Source organism: Netta rufina, assembly GCF_964035555.1.
Source record: "Netta rufina genome assembly, chromosome: 3".
In the NCBI taxonomy this organism is placed as follows: domain Eukaryota; kingdom Metazoa; phylum Chordata; class Aves; order Anseriformes; family Anatidae; genus Netta; species Netta rufina.
Genome location: NC_140125.1, coordinates 112,195,832 through 112,217,679, shown reverse-complemented (window position 1 = coordinate 112,217,679; position 21,848 = coordinate 112,195,832). Strand labels below are relative to the sequence as shown.

At 39.2% G+C, this 21,848-nt stretch overlaps 1 protein-coding gene across 1 annotated transcript in view; it reads left to right on the top strand.

The window, feature by feature from the left end:
* Nucleotides 1–3,242, top strand: part of APOB (apolipoprotein B) — a gene marked incomplete at both ends in the record, with an annotated part of 36,969 nt that extends 33,727 nt beyond the window's left edge. The window contains 2 exons of the mRNA XM_084283890.1: nt 106–289; nt 1,422–3,242. Of these exons, the coding sequence (XP_084140016.1) occupies nt 106–289; nt 1,422–3,242 (2,005 nt within the window). The remainder of the gene's footprint in view (nt 1–105; nt 290–1,421) is intronic.
* Between the last annotated feature and the right edge of the window lie 18,606 nt (nt 3,243–21,848).

The window sequence follows — 21,848 nt, the reverse complement described above, 5'->3', positions numbered from 1 at the left end:
ATAATATCATAGGTAGTGTTATATTTAGGCATACTGCATTGTGTACTTCCTTAGGGCCTGTGCTGTGTTCTTGTGTTCATTATAGCTGTGTATTCTTTGTTGTAGAATTGTGGCCAACACTGCATCATTAGACATCATCAGCCCAACATTTACTGATGTTCATGTACGTTATCAAAAGACTGACAGCACAATATCCTCTTCAGTATCTTCACCTTCTGCTGGGACCTTAGGCTATCTCATTGAAGTAGAAACTGACATTCTGAAGAAGAAAGTTTACTACCGAACTCGGGTAAGCTTGATATGACCAATAGCAAGCAAAAAGGTTGGTGGTGGTCAGAGAAAAAGCTCCCTTTTAAAGATTGTGTATTTTGATACTAAGACATAAGTTAAACACCCTTTGTCCAAAGAAAAAGTGTATTATCAGTAATTATGTTTTTTATTTCCTACACTGGCCTTGCCAATTCTAAAAGTAGCATCTATGTGAAGAGACTGTTTCAGCTTCTCCGCACACTTAATTTTACCCTCTTCCATGATCAAGAAAACATTCCTGCCAAAAGTGAAGAAAGTACAGAAACAGTTTTTGATAACCAAACGATCAGGCTTGGTGTATTCCTGTCAGGCTACTTACAATTATTTCAAAAGTTGCCCCTATAGGAATCAAGCCCCTGGAAGAGGTCAGACCACATAGAGTATCTTCTTTTTGGATCCATTAATACATTATAAGAAGTAAAAAACTTTTTAGATTTGCTAACAAAAGATGCTATTATTGGCATACAATGATTACAAAATTAATATTTTACCTTCCAAGTTGATAAACTAATTTAAGAATCACCATCAACTCATAATTCATTACTTATTACTGAAAACTGGAAAATGTGTTTATGTAAATAGATTTGAGGGTCTTGTATTACTCTAAGTAGCTCTCACTTATTGTTTCATTGATTTCAATGATTGCAAAATGAAATCCTCTAATGTTTTCATATTAAGGAAAGGCTGTTTAAATTCACTTTAAATAATTTCAAGAAGGAGCAGAAGGCTCATCTCCTAAGTAACTGACAGGTTTTATGAGGCCTCATAGGCATTTAATAGAAAGGAAAGAAAAATCTTATTTACAGTCTGATTTTAAAAACAAATAAAAAGACTAAATTATGTTGTGGTACTCCTGTGCAGAGGCATAGAGCACCTTGATACAATATAATTTTTTCCAAAATAACATTTCAAGATGGGAGTAAACATACAGTAGACAAAAATTTGTAGTGTATGTATCTTAATACATGTATATATTTGTGGTGGCCAGACCCAGTACAATATTAAATTTAAAGTTATGCAAAATGAGAACATTGAAATACACTTAATATAAATAATGTGGGATTTGTTTTATTTACAAGCTATCTTTTGGTTATCCCATCTTATATTTTCAGTCTGCTCCTCAGAAGGACATTGACATATTAAGCAGTGAGATATCCTTCAAGAATCCTCACCTGATTCAAATGAAATTCAACTGGAAAGAGGATGCTGCCAAAGACTTGCTGTTGGGTCTGAAAGACAAAGTACCTAAAATGACAAATGCAGTCTATAGATCTGTTAATTGGTACCATAAGGAGCATATGGGACTGGATATTAGTGCTGCCACCTGGAAGATGAAGAATATCATGCAGAATAATGCTGACAAAGCATACGCATTTGCTGCAAAACAGATAGACCAAATAGATGCTCAGCTTCGCACAGCTGCCAATGAGGCCTCTGGCAAATATCAGGAGATGAAGGTGAAAGCTAAACAGCTGTATCAAAAAGCAGCAGATCAAGCTGGACAGATTGAATATCAAAAAATAAAAGCAAAGCTTTTGGATGCTACAATTGACATAATTGAAGAGTATCACAAGAAAATAAAACACCTAATTGATTCAGTCATTGAGTTCCTGAAGACCACAAAATTCCAGGTTCCTGGATTTTTTGAGAAGTACACTGGTGAAGAATTATACCTTATGACTACAGAGAAGGCAGCAAAAACTGCTGATATGTGCCTTTCAAAACTTCAGGAATACTTTGATGCCTTGATTGCAGCTATTAATGAGCTGGAAGTCAGAGTTCCTGCTTCTGAAACAATTCTTAGAGGTCGTAATGTACTTGATCAAATTAAAGAAATGCTGAAACATTTGCAGGAAAAAATCAGGCAGACGTTTGCTACTCTCCAGGAAGCTGACTTTGCAGGAAAACTTAACCACCTTAAACAAATAGTGCAACAAACTTTTCAGAAAGCAGAAGATATAGTTAGAAGCTTGCAGTCCAAAAATTTTGAGGACATCAAAGTCCAAACACAACAGCTGTACAAAGATGCAATGGCTTCAGTCTATGCACAGAAACTTAGATCCTTGGCAGAAGATGTTAAAAAATACATTTATCACGTGAAAGTTTTTAGCCAGAAGACATTCCAGGAGCTTTCAGAAAAGCTGCACCAGCTGCTTCTCTATATAAGGGCATTGAGAGAGGAATATTTTGATCCAACTACACTTGGATGGTCACTGAAATACTATGAAGTAGAAGACAAGGTATTAGGATGGCTGAAGAATCTAATAGACACACTAGTGAATTGGCAGACCAGGTATGTTGGAGATCTTGCTGATTCATTTACACGCCTGACAGACCAAGTAAGAGAACTGGTGGAAAAATACAGCCAGGAATACTATGACCTTATAGCTGATGTTGAAGGAAAAGGAAAACAGAAGGTCATGGAGCTCTCATCTGCTGCTCAGGAAAAGATCCGATACTGGTCTGCAGCTGCTAAAAAGAAAATCAATGAATATAACAAGCAAGTCAAGGCAAAACTCCAGGAGATCTATGAGCAGCTTAGCGATTCTCAAGAAAAGCTAATCAGTGAGGCCAAAAAGTTAATTGATCTAACTATAGAGAAGTACTCTGCACTACTTCAGTATATCTCTGAGCTTCTTCGTTGGCTTGAGCAAGTAACAGCTGACAGCATAAAACCATATATAGCTGTTCGTCAAGGAGAGCTTAGAATAGATGTGCCATTTGATTGGGAGTCCATTAACCAAATGCCCCAGAAAAGCAGAGAGGCACTCAGAAAAAAGGTGGAATTAACACGCACACTAATTCAGCAAGGCATTGAACAAGGCTCCAGGAAATGGGAAGAAATGCAAAAATTCATTGATGAACAACTTGCCACTGAGCAGCTGAGTCTTCAGCAGATTGTGGAAAACATACAGAAGCGCATGAAGACCTGAATGGACATGCAGAAGAGAAGTGATAAGTTTATACCACAATGTATTTAAAAATAACAGCAATCAGCATGCTGGAACTTCAGGTAGATACTGTTTGAATCTGAATTTGTAACTGAAAACTGAATAATCTACAGTAGGTTATTTTAATAAGCTTAATAAGCCAATAAATGAGTTCTTTATTACATTTTTGTGTCATTCATTACAGCTAGTTTTACTTGGACCATAAGGCTTAATCCAACAATCTTCAAGGTCAAAAGGAAGTCTTTGCATTGATTTCACAGTATGTTGGATCAAGCCAGTAATGTGCAATACATATTGTAAATAGTCGCAAAAGCTACAGAATACACAGAATAAACAGGTTTAAAATAAAGGTCACATTTATAAGCCAGGTGAAGAACAACTTGGAAACACATTTATTTCCCAACTTAGAAATACATTCACAGATGAGTTTGGGAGAAAAAGAAGAGGAAAGGAGCACAAGAGAGCATACAAAAAATAAGATATGAAAAAAAGTAATGAATTCCAGAAAAAATATCAAAAAGCAGAAAATATTATAATTGAATAGAAATCTGAGTCCTGGACAATTTCAGATAACAACAACATTCTATTGAGAAAAAGAAATCTACACATATATCAGTTTTCAGAAAGCTCCGCAAAGAAATTTAGATTTTTTTTTCCTACTGGCTAATTTGTCATTCAGAAATACATGGGTTTCTTACCTGTTTCCCCATGATACTTCTGTTTTGACATCACGCTGACTAACTTTTGTTTACCATGAGTTTAGCTGACTGTCAAAGTTTCACTGACATCACTGAATATGACAGGAATAGAAGTGTTTTCCCCTCAATCTCCTAAACAGGAGCCTAGACCTCATTTAAATGAATTCCAAGTTCAAAGATGAATTTAATAAAGTTGAAGAATTCACTCACAAAATAGGACTACTTTGGGGTGGAATATGTGTGGAACTGTAATGGTTTCTTTTCAGCTATTGAAATACTGTATAGATAGTCCTTGAAAAAAGCCTACTTAGGCTAAAATAATGTTATCTCTTTGAGAATAAACTCTTTAACAAACAAGACTAGAAATTCTGTGTACATGTTTGTTTTAATACAATCAATCCAGTCTGAAATATGATTTTTTGCTGGTTCATTAATTGGGAAAACAGAAATTATCCATTTTTTTGCAGTCATGACCTTTTAGAGCTTGGTTTCATCCCATGGCATGATGGGTTACATATGGGAAGCAATGGATCACTAGTTTGCAAATACCTGAGTAAGTTTTGTGGGAGCAGATACATATTTACAGCACAGAGCAGCGTCATGCTAGCTCAGGTCCTGGAAACAGGAGATTCTAGTGCCCACACTGAGTTTATGCAGTAGTAACACTCCCTGCTCTGCAGCACGTCCATGCTGATCTAGCAAAATCTCAGAGCAGGTTGGGCTATATAGCTTTGACATCCTATTACCAGATATCACCTAAGTCCCTGCTCATGGCAGGAGGGATTGGAATTTGGATCTTTAAGGTCCCTTCCAACACAAGCCATTCTATGATTTTAAGTCTGCCACTAATGATGACTTTTTTCAAGTATGTAAACAGCAAGAGGAAGACTAGAGACAATGTGGGCCCCTTGCTAAATGAGAGGGGTGTCCTGGTCACGGGAGACACTGAGAAGGCAGAGATTCTGAATGCTTTCTTTGCTTCAGTCTTTGCTTCAGTCTTTGCTTCAAGGACACTCCCCCAGGACTCCTCACCCCTGGCAATAGGACAAAGGGTCTGGGAAATGGAGGGCTCCACCCTGGTGGACATGAGAGTGGTTTGGGAGCGTCTGAGTGGGCTCAACGCACACAAATCCATGGGTCCCAATGGGATGCATCTGTGTGTGCTGAGGGAGCTGGCAAATATGATTGCTGAACCACTCTCTATCATCTTTGAAAGCTCCTGAAGAATGGGTGAGGTGCCTGAAGACTGGAGGCAATGTCACTCCGGTCTTCAAGAAGGGCAAGAAGGAGGATCCGGGAAACTGCAGGACAATCAGTTTCACCTCTGTCCCTGGAAGGCTGTTGGAGCAGCTTGTTCTGGATGACATCTCCAAGCAATTGGAAGAGAAGAAGGTTATGAAGATTAGCCAGCATGGATTCACCAAGGGGAAGTTGTGCTCGAACAACCTCGTTGCCTTCTATGATGGCATCACCGGCTGGGTAGATGGGGTGAGAGCGGTGGATGTCACCTACCTTGACTTTAGCAAGGCTTTCGATACTGTCTCCCATGACATCCTACTAGCAAAGCTGAGAAAGTGTGGAATAGATGAGTGGACGGCAAGGTGGGTTGAGAACTGGCTGACTGACTGAGCTCAGAGGGTGGTGATCAGAGGAGCAGAGTCTGGCTGGAGGCCTGTGACTAGCAGTGTTACTCAGGGCTCGGTGCTGGGTCCGGTCTTGTTCAACATCTTCATCGACGACCTTGATGAGGGAATAGTGTCTGCCCTCAGCAAGTACGCTGATGACACAAAGCTGGGAGGAGTGGCTGACATGCCAGAAGGCTGTGCTGCCATTCAGCGAGACGTGGACCGGCTGAAGAGATGGGCAGGAAGAAACCAAATGAGGTTTAATAAGAGCAAGTGTAGAGTCCTGCACCTGGGAAGGAACAACCCAAAGTATCAGTACAGGCTGGGGGACGACCTACTGGAGAGGAGCACTGAGGAAAAGGACCTGGGAGTCCTGGTGGACAACAGGTTGACCATGAGCCAGCACTGATGTGCCCTGATGGCCAAGAGGGCCAATGGGATCCTGGCATGCATTAAAAGGAGCATGGCCAGCAGGTCAAGGGAGGTGATCCTCCCCCACTACTCTGCCCTGGTCAGGCCTCACCTGGAGTACCGTGTCCAGTTCTAGGCTCCCCAGTACAAGAAAGACAGGGATCTCCTGGAAAGAGTCCAGCAGAGGGCCACAAAGATGATACAGGGCCTGGAGCATCTTCCCTATGAAGAAAGGCTGACACATGGTTCTGTTCAGCCTGGAGAAGAGAAGATTGAGAGGGGATCTCCTCAGTGTATATAAATATCTGAGGGGTGGGACACAGAAGGATGTAGCCAACCTCTTCTCAGTGGTTTGTGAGGATATGACAAGGGGCAATGGCTGCAAGTTAGAGCGCAGGAAGTTCTGCACTGACATGCAAAAGAACTTCTTCACGTTGAGGATGATGGAGCACTGGAAGTGGCTGCCTATGGAGGTTGTGGAGTCTCCTTCTCTGGAGATATTCAAGGCTTGTCTGGATGCCTACCTGGGCAGCCTGCTCTGAGGAACCTGCTTTGGCAGGGGAGTTGGACCCAATGATCTTTTGAGGTCCCTTCCAACCCCGACAGTTCTGTGATTCTGTGATCCTGTGATTCTGTGATTGTTCTCACATATGCTAAATTAACCTCCAAATCAGAATGAATTTAGCACAGTTGTATATACACAACTATCTAGCTTTCATCAGAGAGTGAGCATCTCTTAGAAAGTAAGGTAATTCAATTTTGTCTTTAGCTTTTAGCCATCAAAAGTTTTTGTTTTGTTTATTATTATTATTTATATATTTTTTTAAAGTTCTGATCCTGAATAAAACTAATCTGTGTATGTCACCCTGCCCAGGGGAACCAGAGATATAAAAATCTCTGTTTACACATTCTCTTGAGTATCCTGATAAATAAAGATGTTGACTGCAGAGCTTTTTCACCTTCATTCACAAGGAAACTGAAGCCTCCATGTCATCTGATCTTTACTTGATGTCAGATTACACAACTCATTTCCCTGAATTTCACAAATGTTTAAGCACAACCAGATTTCTCAGACCCTGTCTGATTCTTGCTTCCATCCATCATGACAAATGGCCCTGTGAAACAAAGGACAATAGAAAAAAAATATATAAAAGTTATGGGAGAGGAGAGATTTAAAGTTCTGTTTTCTTTTGTTTTCTCCTTCATGGCTATTTATTTCTGTCCATCATCCATAGTTCTTGGGAGGGTTATAAATTCTGAAGAAGGATTTACTTATAAAGAATGGGTTAACTGGATAATAAATATGCCAAATAGCATAAATACAGGCTCTCTTTGGCAAGAGTGAAGATTCCCAAGAGCAAACACAATAGTTCGCACACTAAACTGTGGTTAGGGTTTAGAGGAGACTTCCAAGTCTCATAGCAGTGTTGCCGCCAATTGGATTAGAGCTCTCAGCCCTGTAATCGATGTGACAGCCATCTTGCAGCATCTTCCCCTTCGGTCTGGGGAGGGCCTAGAAGCAGAATATTGATCTCAAAAACTAGATCTTGCTGGAACCTAGCTGCTGTAAAATCCCCACACAGGAGGTGTCATCTTAAGTACCCCTCTGAAAGTGCTGCCATGTTTTGACAGAAATAGGGGTGGGGGTTGTCTGGTATGCACAGGTATGACCTACGAGCAGCTACAACTGTGTGTATCTTTAAGTTCTATTCCTGTTTGATTTTTCCTAATTTTTTCTTAGCTAATTTGTTCTAGCAAATTTGTTCTAGCAAATTTCTTTAATTTCTTTTTTTTTTTTTTTTTTTTTTTTCCCATGTAATTACATAAAATGTAGGCAAAACCACAATCATTCAAATAATGGTGCAATTGACTCCACTTATGAAACTTTAGCAATATAATCATTTGAAATATTATTAGTTCAATTTTGGCCTCATTTTCAACCTATTTTATATAATAAGAGGTAATATATTTCATTAATTTGAATTATGTGGGAGATAACGGGGAATGAGCAACTATCTGGGGCTCACTGACATTGTTTCTCTTTTTCCTATAGTCTTCCTCATTTGAATTCTCATAAATGCCAGAGGGGCTTTTCTTTATAATTTACAGCAAGTATCAGACATAGAGCAGAACTGGTTGTAAAAGTTTAATTAAGTGAAACATTTTAACAAGAAATTCAGAGAACAATATGCCCTGCTCTAACTAAGTGATTGTAGAAATAACATTGACAAGAAACGTGTGTGTTCCTAAATGAAAAACTTTTACAGACGTAGGACAGCAAAAATGTTCCAGAATTTAGGTTATGCAACTAACTGGACTTGGTCTTTTATTAAGTGATTTAAAAATACATGTATGCATTTGCTGTGTATACACAGATTCTACACACATACCCACATCCAAGCTTACCGTATAGTGCATTATCCATCTCCAGCTCAATTTTATGCCTTTGATAATTGCAGAGCAATTGTCATTATGGCCTACTGATACCTTACAAAGTTTAAATTGAGTTATTCAGCAAATGACATCAAATTTTGCACTCCTCTTCTGCTGGCAGATTTATTACTCAGATGGGAAAGCAGAATTTATTAAAGGTCATACGGACATACAGAACTGCTTGTATTCTGTTACTACTCAGCCAAATCCTGGCCCAAATAAAATCAATGGCAAAATGTCTATTGGCCTCAGCAGCCATAGGCTTTGGCTAGTTATGAGTATAATTTGAGAAGCACTTTGGGATCCTGTAGGACAAAAAACATATATTTTTTTATCTATAAAAATCTATACAAATATATACATATATATTTGAAAAAACATGCAGACAGGAAAAATTAAGCACTAACACATTCAAGACAGGCCAGAATGAAGATTGCCTGTTCAATGCTAACCAGAGTCTCTCTGTATACCTACTGATATCCAGTTTTGCCTAATATCACAGGGAAAGCGTGCCAGGGCCAAAAATCTTGGGTTCTAGTCCCATATTTTAAACATGGAAATATGCCTATTCCTCTCAGCACCATCTCTCTCATCTCATTATCCATTCAAGGCATTGAGGGAAACTGGGACCTTGCAGAAAAAAGCAAATGTTGGAGGTTTACAAGACCTGAACAGGCAAACAAGCAACCCAACCTGAGTTAAGGTTGTCCTTGCTTTGAGTGGGAAGTTGCATTAGAGACATCGCAAGGTCCCTTCCAGCCTGAGTTACCTCATCACTCTCTGTGACTAAAGTGGTGTGGCTTTATGTTACAGTATGTAACACCACACTTACTCTTTGGTAAATAATTTATGAGAAATAGCCTTCCTCATAATTCCAATGCATTATTACACAAAAATATAGAAGTTGTGCAATATCCCTGTGTGTAAATGCATCATTGTTCTGACTCCAGCCATGAGGCATAGGCCACAGTATCAAACGCAGATGCAACAACTAATCTGAATACTTCATATTTAATTATTTAATCTGAATACTTCATAGCAGCATATTTCTGATAAAACCTTTAGTTTTGAATGCTGTTGAACTTGTATGATTAAGGCATATTTCAAAAATAGGAATTTAAATAGAATGATCAAGGAAACAGGTTCACATGCATGCATCCGCTATCTCTGGTTTGTGCAACCTGATAATCTATCACAGCTGAATTAAGGGGAAGTAGGTGTCAGGGCATGTTTGCTAGGAGGTTTGAACTTCTGTCTTTAGATTGACAGTAAGATATCATAGTAGCTCTATGTTTCTACTATGTAACTCTGTTTCTACTCAAATTGTCTTCTCTCCAGAAAATAGGTTCATTCTTAACCATACACAGCCACACAAACACCCTGGGAATCTGCACAGTTTCCAGGGTATTATCTGCCAACTATCTCATACTATTCTTCAGTATAATGCATCATTCTCTTTGACCTTCAGTGCTGGTGATACTGACTTGTATCAACCTGGACCATGTACTGCAGAGATCCTCCTTAATTTCTTTTATACCTCTGGGTTCCAGGCGCAGCAGAATTTTTGAGCAAGGGGATTTTAAACATGCTTTCACCTACTGTGCTGAAAACCTTTTCTTTTGCATTCTCTTTCAGAAGAAGCAAGACCTCACTGTTCTTTTACTGATGTGAATCACTCTGCAGTTGGGAGGGGCCAAGGCCTGCCCTACCCTCCTCCTTAAAGTACTTCTTCTCTGCAAGTTTGCTATATATTAGGTATGTAAGTGTATCCATAACCAGTCAGTCATTCCTATAATGCTGGCTATATACCTACATGAGCATAAATTTGCAAAATCACATGGGTAGTGTAAGTAACTTATGACAAATACTTTGTGGCCAATGCTTTCATTCCCCACAGCTGCATCCTGTAATCTTTATCAGTTTCATACTCTATAAGTATCCTGAATTCCCCTGAAGGCTTCTAAATTTTCTCAGTCAATTCTTCATGTTTTCTCTTCAATGTGATTCATGACAGTTTAGACAGAAGTATCCCTGCCTTACCAAACCATGAAGGCTTTCCCAGCATGCAGGAACACACCACAAAAGCGTATTTTGACTGTGATTTTGGTAGCTGTTAAGAGAACAAAGAGCACTGATAGATCTTCTCAGAATGGTTGGAGATGGCTCATCTGCTAGTCTGGGCATTGGCAGAGGGAGAGGATCAAACCCAGAGCGGCAGTTCTGCCACCAACTTTTAGATATAACAAAGGCTATATGAGATACACCAAACTTGATTGCCAGGTGTGTGCTGTAAGCAGAGGTTATACTCTACTCTGTTATACACAGAGGCTATATTCTGTTTTGTGTATAGCTTTAGCTAAGGATGACAAGTATTTAGCCTTCATAATTTACTTTTCTTTTCCCCACACTTTTCTCCTGATAATACTACCTCTTCCACAGTTAGATGTAACCCAGAATTGTAGCCAAACAGAGGAAAATAAGTGAGCATACACACACTATTTTGCACTAGTATCTTTTTTAGTATTTGCTATGATAGTAGGACATTATTTCTGAAAAGCTTGATTTTGTTTTTATTCAGGATCATCTTCTGTAAAAGTGATATAAGCGTGCCCTTCTGTTCAACTGAAAGCACTGGTAACTATATTTCTTTGCCCTGAAAGCACTGGTAACTATAGCTCTTTGTGCAAGTTTAAAGTATAAAAGTGTGTTTGTTTTTTTTATTATTATTATTATTATTATTATTATTATTATTATTATTATTATTATTATTATCATTAATAATTATTATTATATTATAATATATAATAATATTATAATTAATAATAATAATAATAATAATAATAATAATAATAATAATAATAATAATAATAATAATAATAATAATAATAATTTTTTTATGGTGGAACCCCCAGAAATCACTCCATCTGTTAACGTACAGCTTTGTCATCAGTGTCCTAATCATCCCCTCATGGCACTCACAAATGACCCTGAAATTACTTTTTTTTTTTTTTTTTTCTAAAGCCTTTAATATTCTTAAGTTTTCAATTGGTAGTCAGCCTGAAAGACAGTCAAGATCCAAAACCAATAGCAAAAAGCTATTAGAACCCTATGCTAACTGAATCGAGTTTTTGCATTTAGCCAGAAAAATCACCATTTCTTGCGTGTACATGCACTCCCCCACACCTCCCACTCCCATTGGGGCTGTAATACACTTCTGTAAAAAAGGAAGAAAAGTGGAGAGGTGGTATGACTGTCTCTGAGTTTCAGGGTATGTGTTAATTGCACTTTCCTGCTTCTAATTTAAATTATTTCAGGGTCACTACCTTGGAATATTATCAGAGAGTCGTTAATTAATAAAAAGGTCACACAAACACCTACTGCATTTGTCTTCTGTGACACTTCAGACAGGCATTTCACATTGTTAACAGGCTTTTTGTCTCTCCATAATGCTCTTTCTCTGTCTTTATTACATTTGTTTCTTTAATAAGCTTTTGTTTTTCTCTATGGTAATGACTGGCTTACAACTACTTACAAACAATACAGAAAGTTATGCAAAACCATTTAATTTGAAAGTTGCAGAACAGAAAGCCAGCCAAACTCAAAAGAACACATCCCTCACACACAGCCCACATACACAAAGCTATGAAGTCAAATGCATTACAACACTACAAACCCAACCTTGTCTCAGACACATCTGTCTATATGCACATACATCCATGCAAACACACGCACATGTACAATGTACATTACTGTCAAGTTAAAAGCCTAAAGTTAATTCTTAATCCTTAGGTCATCCCCTTTGTTTCAGCACATTGAGCCAGCCAAGTCTTCCCGAAATGACTGTCAGCAGCTAGCTGAGGTAACTCTTCCCACTCAGCTCCCATTAGTTCAGCAGCTTCACCAATGACGTTCCACAAAGTTCATCATCCAAAGCTTCAATTCTTGTTTAAACAAAGAATCAGAAAGTTGTATTTGTAAAATGTCACAGTGAAACATTTTTACTTTTTTTTTTTTTTTTCTCCTTTTAGCTGAAACACCCTGATGAATTTGTTTTACAGTTTTGTGAAATGGTCCAGTTGGATCATATTCAGCATTTGCCAGTTCCTCCTCCAAATCATTCAAACCGAAATTTTCAGACCCTTTGAGAAACAAACTTTAGTTTTAAAAAATTAGCATTTTTATTTTACTAGTGGGGGATGATCTCAGCAGCAGGTGACTTCTTCATAGCCATGCCATCCGGACCTTCATGCCCTCCTTCTTAAGCTTTCTATTGAATGTTCCTATCTTTCTGCTATCTGCAAATCTTAATAAATACCCCGTGACTGATTACCCTTACAACATATTACCCATTACAGAGGCAGGATCTAGTTTTAATAGCTGACATTCTGTATTGAAGTTCAGTTCTTAGGCCAGCTTTGGATCCACTGCATGATTTGGTCATTTTACTTTCTCATATGTTAATTTCCCATCAGTAAAATGGGAATTATACTTCTCTGCATTTCAGCAGAGTTGTCAGAACAGAACTAATTCATGACTTGGAGATAATCTAATAACTCTAATGGTGTTGAAGGCCTTGATGTAGATAGGCACATTGTAATGGCAACAGGAAATCAAGATGCATGTATTGACTTCTCTCTCTGATCATTATGTTTATTGTTTTAGAAACTTGGAGCTGATTTCATGTGTTAAATCACTCAGAAACACTCTAATCCACCCCAAAAGCATCATACATACCAGGCATCAAACATATAACACTCTCATACAGATAAATGATCCGAGAAATGGACTCAACGGCTGCTAGCAGTTAATTTATATCGTGGTTTTGCCAGAAACTTTTAACTTTGGAAATAATCTGCCACCCGTTTCAATTTTTGGCTGCCACATAATGCACCTTTGTGAAGTCACCTTCTGTCTAATTGAGATGTTTCTTTTTATGGGTGAACATTTGTTTTAAAAATAACAAATAGTTATCTCATTTACTGTTCATAAATATTGTGCCACTTAACCGTATGTAACCAAGCCCCATTTCATCTGGTTTAATGTTTAGCAAGGCATGCAAACTAGTAGATATTACAGGGAGAAGATGATTTATTTAATAAAATTACATAACTTTTTATTCCATTAAAAATAATAATAATTCCAACTAAAAAACTGTTTAAAGTAGAAAAGCATAGCCTACAAAGGTTGATACCAACAAGTCAGCACATACTGGAAAGTCTGATGCTAAACTCAGCTGCTTCTTCACCCTGTCTCCACTTCTGCTCTGTATCTGGTGTGCAGCCAGTCTCTATTTCTGAAGTCAAGTACTCCCATAGTGATTACTGATGTCCAGAATAATGTAGTTAGCAGATAGCCCATTTACTCTTCTGTGGATAAGTCTGCAACAGAACTTTTTCAGAAACACTTTTTTTCTTGTGGGTAGTATAAAGGTTTGGATGTATAAGATAAAATATGTAATATGCAATGTGCAATATGCACATTTACAATAATAGAATCATAGAATCATCTAGGTAAGGAAAGACCTTCACAATCATCAACCATCAACCTGACCTACCCTGTCACACCACTAAACTATGCCATTTAGTGCCATGTCTACTCGTCTCTTAAAAACCTCCAGGGACGGGGACTCCAACACTTCACTGGGCAGCCCATTTCAGTGCCTGAACCCTCTCTCCATGAAGAATTTCTTCCTAGCATCTGGTCTGAATCTCCCTGGCACAATTTGAGATTTTTTGCATCAATAAATTTTCACATGAGAAAAGAGACCAACACCCTCCTTGCTGCAACTTCTTTTCAGGTATCTGTAGTATGCAATGAGGTCTCCCCTCAGCCTCCTCTTCTCCAGACTGAACAACCCGAGTTCCCTCATGTGTTCTGTTTTCTAGTCCCTTCACCAGCTTTGATGCTCTTCTCTTCACATGCTCAAGCAACTCAATGTCCTTCTTGTAGGGTGGGTCCCAAAGCTGAACACCATATTTGAGGTGCAGCCTCACCAGTGCCATGTACAAGAGGACAATCACTGCCCCGGTCCTGCTGGCCATGCTATTTCTGATGCAGGCCAGAATGCCATTGGCATTCTTGGCCACATGAGCACACTGCTGGGTCATAATATTTATATGTTATATCTACCTATTTCTAGTCTGCCAACGGACAAGAAGTTGAACATGAGCCAGCAGCATGGCCTCTAGCCCAAGAAGGCTAACTGCATGCTGAGCAAAGGCAGCTAGTGGGATGGGGAAGAGATCATCTTCCTCTGTTTGGCACTTGTGAGACCACATCCTGATTGCTATGTCCAGGGTTCAGAGTCCAGGGCTCCCCAGTGCAGGAGAGTCATGAACATACCACAGTGTCCAGCAGAGGCCAACAACCTGATCAGCATACAGTGTATGAACAAGAGGGAGATGGGGCTGTTCGGTCTCAAGAAGAGGTGTCTTCTGCAACCTCTTCCATGGTTAAAAAGAAGAAACAATCAATCTCTTCTCAGACTGAAAAGACAACAAACGATAGATAATATCTATGTGAAAAAGAAAAAGAAAAAAACATCACCCTGTGACTGTTCACATACTAGCACAGGAGCCCAGAGATGTTCTAGAATCAAATTCTTTGGAGATGTTCAGAACTCAAACGGACATGGTCCTGAGCAGCTTCATCTGACTTCACAGTTGAATTCAGCTTCAAAGTTGGCTCTACTTTGTGCAGGGTGTTGGATTAGATGATCTCCAGATGTACATTTGACTCCAACTCACTCAATTTCATGGGAAGGTCTGGACATGTAAGCACCCCAAAAAATGTGAAAGGCTGTGAGTTAGTACTCATTTAATGCTAGAGATTCTTCAGAGAAAAGTCTATGAATGCCCCAGCCACAGGAAAGTCTTCCAGTGGAATTCATAATCAACCATGCAACACAAACATGTATTAAACCTGACTTCAGTGCTTCTTGAGCTCTCAAAACTATTTAGTATAGTGGAAGAAGCTCACATGTTCCCCACTCCCATTGAAAGTCACAGAAAATTGCTCTAGATTACATTTTATGTTCATAGACTCCCTGTTTTGCTGCTGTTGTTTATCTTCAGCACATGTAGAATCTGCTTTCAGGAAAAGATAGGCCAATAAATGTGATCTTTTGTTTAGATGTAATGCATTCCTCTTGCTCATTAGATGGCTTTTCGAGATTAATCTAAGAGTGTTGCTCTTGCAGTCAACCAGATAAGGCATCTTTTTTTCTTTTGGGGAAGGGAGGAGTGAGATGTCTACAATTTTTTTTTGGCTAGAGCAACACTGATACTTTATGCAATTGGGCCTTTGTTCTTAAAATAAACACATGAACTTGGCTTAAAATAAGAAGTAGTAGAATTTGTTTGTTATTAGAATGCACTTGTGATTAACAGAACCACTAAACAGCAGCTGTCCTTGTGCACTGTGTGAGATGACCACACTTTCCCCACATACTTAGGAGGACAAGAATGGCATGTGCTATGATGCTAAGGATGTCGGAAATGTTGTGGATGCCTTTTAAATTACATTTACTGCTCTGTGTTTCTCCAATCAAGGAAGCACTATAGGAAAGCAAGGAAACTGAGCAAGACAAACAGCCTATGCTCAATTAACTTTATGTCTGAGCTTTTCTTCTAACACCAGGCTGTGAAGTCTAGTTGCCCGGGATAGTGCCCTCTGGGAAAAAACAAACAAACAAACAAACAAACAAACAAAAAGGGCATTCATGTATTCGTGCATGTCTTTTTAGGAGTGCCCATAGCACTGCAATATACACACCAACTGTGATGCAAACAGAATTTGAGAAACTTTTTTTTCAACTGGCTCTTCAGTCCTGTGTATTCAAAGTTGGTTATGTCCTTTTCATGTCCCTTCTGATATGACCCTGAAAGTATCTGGTATAAAGCTTGGCGGGATTTCTCCATATTTTATGCTTCAGTTAAGCCACTGCTCTGGCTACCAAAAGACTCTTAGACAATGCCCCTCTTCATTGAACATTTTTTCTGTTATTGTTCTAATTAATACTGTGGTTTGGGCTTTTTTATTATTTATGTATTTATTTATTTTTATTTTCACATGTCTAGTTCCCTCTTTCTTGTGTGTAACCTTGCTGCTTGGCCAGGTGACCCTGAGTGGGCTGCAGTCGGGGCAGAGATGGTTGATTCCGTAGGCTGATCTTATTGCTTCCCTACTTTTTCAGGAAGTCCTTTCCCACTCTGTGTGTCCTTCATTCACCTCTCTTCTCCTTTCTAGACCACATCAATATATCCTTAGAGCTAGGATCTTTGTCTTACATCTACCTTGCCACAGCTAGGTTTTCTGATCCTAGTGGGGCTATAGTCAGACAACTTAAAAAATTAAGCATCTCAAAGTGGGGACCTATCCCACAGAGGAGAAGGCTTTTGACATTGAGTTGTTTGCACAGTGTTTCTGAATACACATTTTCCCCGCAGTGTCTCTCCCAGCTACAGGATCACCTCTACAAACCACCAGCCTTTGTAACTATAGTAGGAGGACAGCGCATTGGAAAAAATCAGGGCTGGGAAAGGGACAGGCTAAAAATGTTTATTTCATAGCATATGCATGAGACTCGTCAGATTTTCTGCCAGCCAGAAGGGCCAACTGTAAGCGGTGTATTGGCAACGCAGCTTTCAGAGAGGAATGGCCCATTCTGAATCACACTCTGACTGGGAAACCTGCCCCAAAACCTTACCTGGGCATGGCAATGAGAGAGGGAAGCAAAAACATTGGAGGGACAACTTTACATGGTGAGTAGAGAGCTAGAAACAGAGAGCAAGTCTTCTTTGTCAGCAACAAACTCATCTGCACTACAAGGAAAGAGAAGCTACAGTTGTTACATTTTGAGCTTTCCTCTTTTACAACAGTAGATAAGAGTTAAAAAATAAATTAATATATATATATATTTCAAAATAAATATCCCAAATTAGCTAGAATATTCAGAACAATCAGGACTGACTTAGAAATCTATTAAAAGCTGATAGACTTTAGAGTCCTAGGTGACCTAAGATCTTCTGGTAATGATACTAAAATTTTAAAACTAAACATGTTGTGGGGTTTATCAGCAGAACCTAACACATCACTAGGACTTCATGCCTTCTGCCACTAAACAACAGCTGAGAGGAGGAGGTTTTTTATTATTATTATTATTTTTTATTTTACATTTCTAATCTCTGTGATATTTAAGTTTTGGATTTAAGCACCTAAAGGACTGTGTGTGTCATGAAATAGTTTTGTGTATGTAGCCTTAAGACTCCTTTCACAGTAAATCTGCCTGGGATAACTGAGCAGACACTGAACTGTTTTGAGCTAATTTGTTTCTAAAAGCTCGTGTGATTATAATTGGTGAAAATATCATTGCTATATAGATTTTAGGGTGCAAAACTCATGGGCAATACCAGTTTGAAGGAAAAGCAGTGCAGTCTAGGAAATCAAACAGCAGCTTTGAGAAAAGGGTGCTATCCAAAAGGTGATTCATGATTAAGAGCATTCTGTGCTAAAGAATGAAACAACAACAGCTCCAGTGACAGCACTGACCTGAGAAAAAGCCTTGTAAATGCATGGATGTAATGAGAGGAGGAAGGATTTTCTTACACCCATCTTTTCCCCATATTCAGTATATGCATAGACCTCACATCGTTACTTGACCTTCACTGGTCTAAAACATTTGAAGCACATTACTTTTGGCAGCTCTACAGTGGGGTCAGCAACCTCCAGCAAGAGCCAGTAACAAAGACCTCAGGTGCAATAACATCTTAAATCACCACAGCTGCTTGTTTGGCACATGTGAGTCACAGGTCCATGTGGATGAGTATAAAAAAAAACTAAAGGTTATGTCTATATTAGTAAACTAAACAGTGTCAGGGCCATCAAGCCATCTGGAACAATCTGATTGCATCCATAATATTAAACTCTGTTAACCTCTAGAACAGGACAGACACCTTCATGTTGCCTATTGGCAATGGTCCCTGGCCTGTACTAACTCACAAGCCATACCTAGGAATTGTCTGGGAGATTGTTAGTAGATCTGGGCCAAAACCATGCCAAGGACTGTTCTAACAATTGAAAAGAGCAGATGAGCATGTTCCAGCACCCGTACCAATGCCTTGACACTGTTTAATTTACTGGAATACATGTACCCATAGTTTTCCAAGTGTCACAGATCCATCTGATGTCCCTACATAGTTTGGTCTCTGCAGTTAGATATTTAAAACATATGCAGCCTGACAGTACCTCTTTATATAATCATAATCGGTGTATTGGCATGCTGTGCCCAAGCTTTCCTCCAGAAATATACTTTTTTTTAATGATTGCAAGTGAATACATCTCTACTTGGAATAAAATAAATAAATAAATGAAAAACAGTGTATTTGTCAAGCCAAACATACTTTCAGAACTGGAGCAGTCTGGAATGCACAGCTGGAATGTGCAACGGCGTTAAGGGATCCTAAATACCAGAAGAGCAACAAGTTGGACTTCTGAAGCACAGCACTTACAATATTTGTTGAACAAGCTTTGATTTCTCTGGTCGTCAGTCCCCTACAGTCACTGCTCTGGTGTGAAGTGTCTTGGTGCTTTTTACCCATCAAGTCTTGGTAGAAATCAATAAGGTTTCTGGTTATTCTGGTATTCTGGTTATATTTATGGTCCCATAAATATATGTTAAAAATACACTTCTTGTACAACACCTTTTCTGGAAATGTGAGGCCTTTCCTTCAACCATCCTAAACATAAGGTCATTCTTAGAAACTTCTGAAAATACACACATAAGCAGGTTTCCTGTGAACAGACCTGCTCAGACACTGGTCAGACACGCCAGCCTCCTACCACAGCTCTTTAACAGCACACAAGTTTGTATAGGCCACAACTCCTCCTGCAACTGCAGCTGTTGCCCAGGCAAAGGCAGCAACAGGTCTCCACATCCTTTCCACCTCCAGCATGTTTCAGAGGGTCCTGAACACAGAAAATTTTGTGGTTTTCAAAATTCTTCCTTCCCCACCTGAATACCAGAAGTACCAAGGGACATAAGACCAACAGGATTAAGGTTTTTCAAGACTCAAGTGGGCTTTCGGTGTACCTGAAAATCATTTATGATCATAGAAAAAGAAAATTCATCCTCCAATGAATGCTCAAATTTTTGCAGATAATAAAAATAACATGGGAGAAGTGTTTTGCCCAAAGATTTTTGCATTTACTACCAAAAACAGCAAAGGTTTGACCACTACCTGTTCTGCCCCTCACTGGTTCTACCTTCCCTGTGGAGAAGAACACTGGGGGTTATAACTTAAGGGCAATAAGTGTAGGAAGCTGAGAATCCACAAAACAAGCCCCAAACTTAACTTTCCCCCTTTAAGTTGTTGTCTTCTTCTTTGCTTTAGCCTGCTTTCCTTCCAAATGCAACATGTTTTTTTTGGAACATTAACATGCAACATGCTTTACTATCGTCTAGTTAGTTCATTCTTATTACATATCCCTAAACAGATCTTGGTTCTTTATAAATTAAAAAAAAACCATTTTCATATAAAACGCATGAGACATAGATTGCTCCCCACCCTCCCTATTTCAGAAGGACAATTCTACCAATTTCAAAAGCTTTCTTCCCAGTTGTTTTGACAGTGATTATTTTTAATGTGGTGTCAATAAATATATTCATATTTGAAGCAATGTTGACATAACAAACAAGAAAAAAAATCAAAAAATAACCTTTCTCCCATTTATATATTCCAAGGAAAAGGGTCATGTTATATACTCAGTAGTAATTATGAGGTGACCCTATAAATTATTGTCCAGTGATTCATGTTATTCTATAGACTTTAGGTCATACACTTCATTTCAAGCTGAAAGTGCTGTAAAGGATATATTAGACTCTGCAGGAAATAAGGAGAGAGTACAGTGTACACTCCATATGGGTACCATGGGAGACCTGGCTGTGAGAGAGCACTTTCCAGCAAAATGTGCTGAAATTACTGCAATGAACCTGAGCTGAAGAAGCAACTAGACTGCATGTTTGCTTGCTGACTTGAGAGAGGAGGGTCCTCAGCTTGTCATCAGAAGCAATGACTAGAATTAAATCTCCCTAAGTTCTTTGTTCAGTGCTAGACAGAAGATTAATCATAATAAAATTAAGGTGGTTTCGCTTCATAACACAACTTACCATGATTTGACACTGTATAGCAAGAGTGGACATACCTCACGTAATGTTTTCTTCAGTCCACCCCAAAACACTTTCTGTGGGAGACAAATAAACTGACATTTTATAAGTGGGAAACAGGCATGAAATTGAGCAGTGTCCCATTACCCCCTGGAAGCCCTAAGACCCAACTGGGATTATGTGGGCCCATCCTATAAACTTTTGACCTCAGTTCCCTGAGCCATTTATTCTTACCCAACCTGTATCTCCACGAAATCAGTGCATTGCTGACAGTTCCTGAAGGAACCCAGACAAACTCTCTCTGCTCAGTTGACTGCCAAGAAAACAATTTACCTCTCAGAGAAATAATCAAAGCTGGCAGGGGGAGGAGGGAAAACTCTCACTAAGCATGGGAATCCGAGACAAGAGGCAGTGGGCACAAACTGAAACAGAGGAAGTTCCCTCTGAGCAGGAGGAAACACTTTCTTTATATGAGGGTGACCGAGCACCAGCACAGGTTGCCCAGGGACTGTGGGGTCTCCTCCCTGGACATTTTCAAAAGCCAACTGGACGTGGTCTTGGGCACCCTCCTGTGGAGCAGAGGTGGGACCAGGTGGACCCAGAGACCCCTTCCAGCCTCAGCCATTTTGTGATTCTGTGATTCTATGAACCTAGCTTTATTACTGAAGATGAACACGTCTGTCCACAACTAATTCTCTCTCCACAAACACTGAGTACAAACAACTTTCCCTTTTCATTCTATGGTATTGAAAGCAAGTCCTTTTTTCCACCAAACAAGCACCTACTGATCTGTTTTCAACCCATCATACTCAAACATTGTCTAAAATCAAGGGTATAAGTAGGTAAAGGAGAGCCTCACACTACATTTTTAAAAGTGAGATGGCTACAATAGATGTTTTTCTCCCCAAAGGAAAACTTGCACAATGCTACGATACCACAGACATTTTTTATTTACTTGAGCTTTGTGCTGTTTTTTGGAGTCATGCCTCTCATGATGGCCTTATGTGAGTGGTTGCATCTCAACTGGGGAACTTGGCACAGCCAGGACTGTTTGACTGTAACCCACTGCTGACACCATCTGCATTAGTATTATCAGACTGTTTTGGTCTGTACAACCAGATAATCACAGCCCTAAGTTGCTTATTGGGAATGCTCCTTGGTCTGTATTAACTTTAGAACTGTGTCCAGAAATTGTCTGGGAGCATGGTAGTTGTTTGAGGCCAAAAACATGCCAGAGAATATTCTAAAACTGTAATAT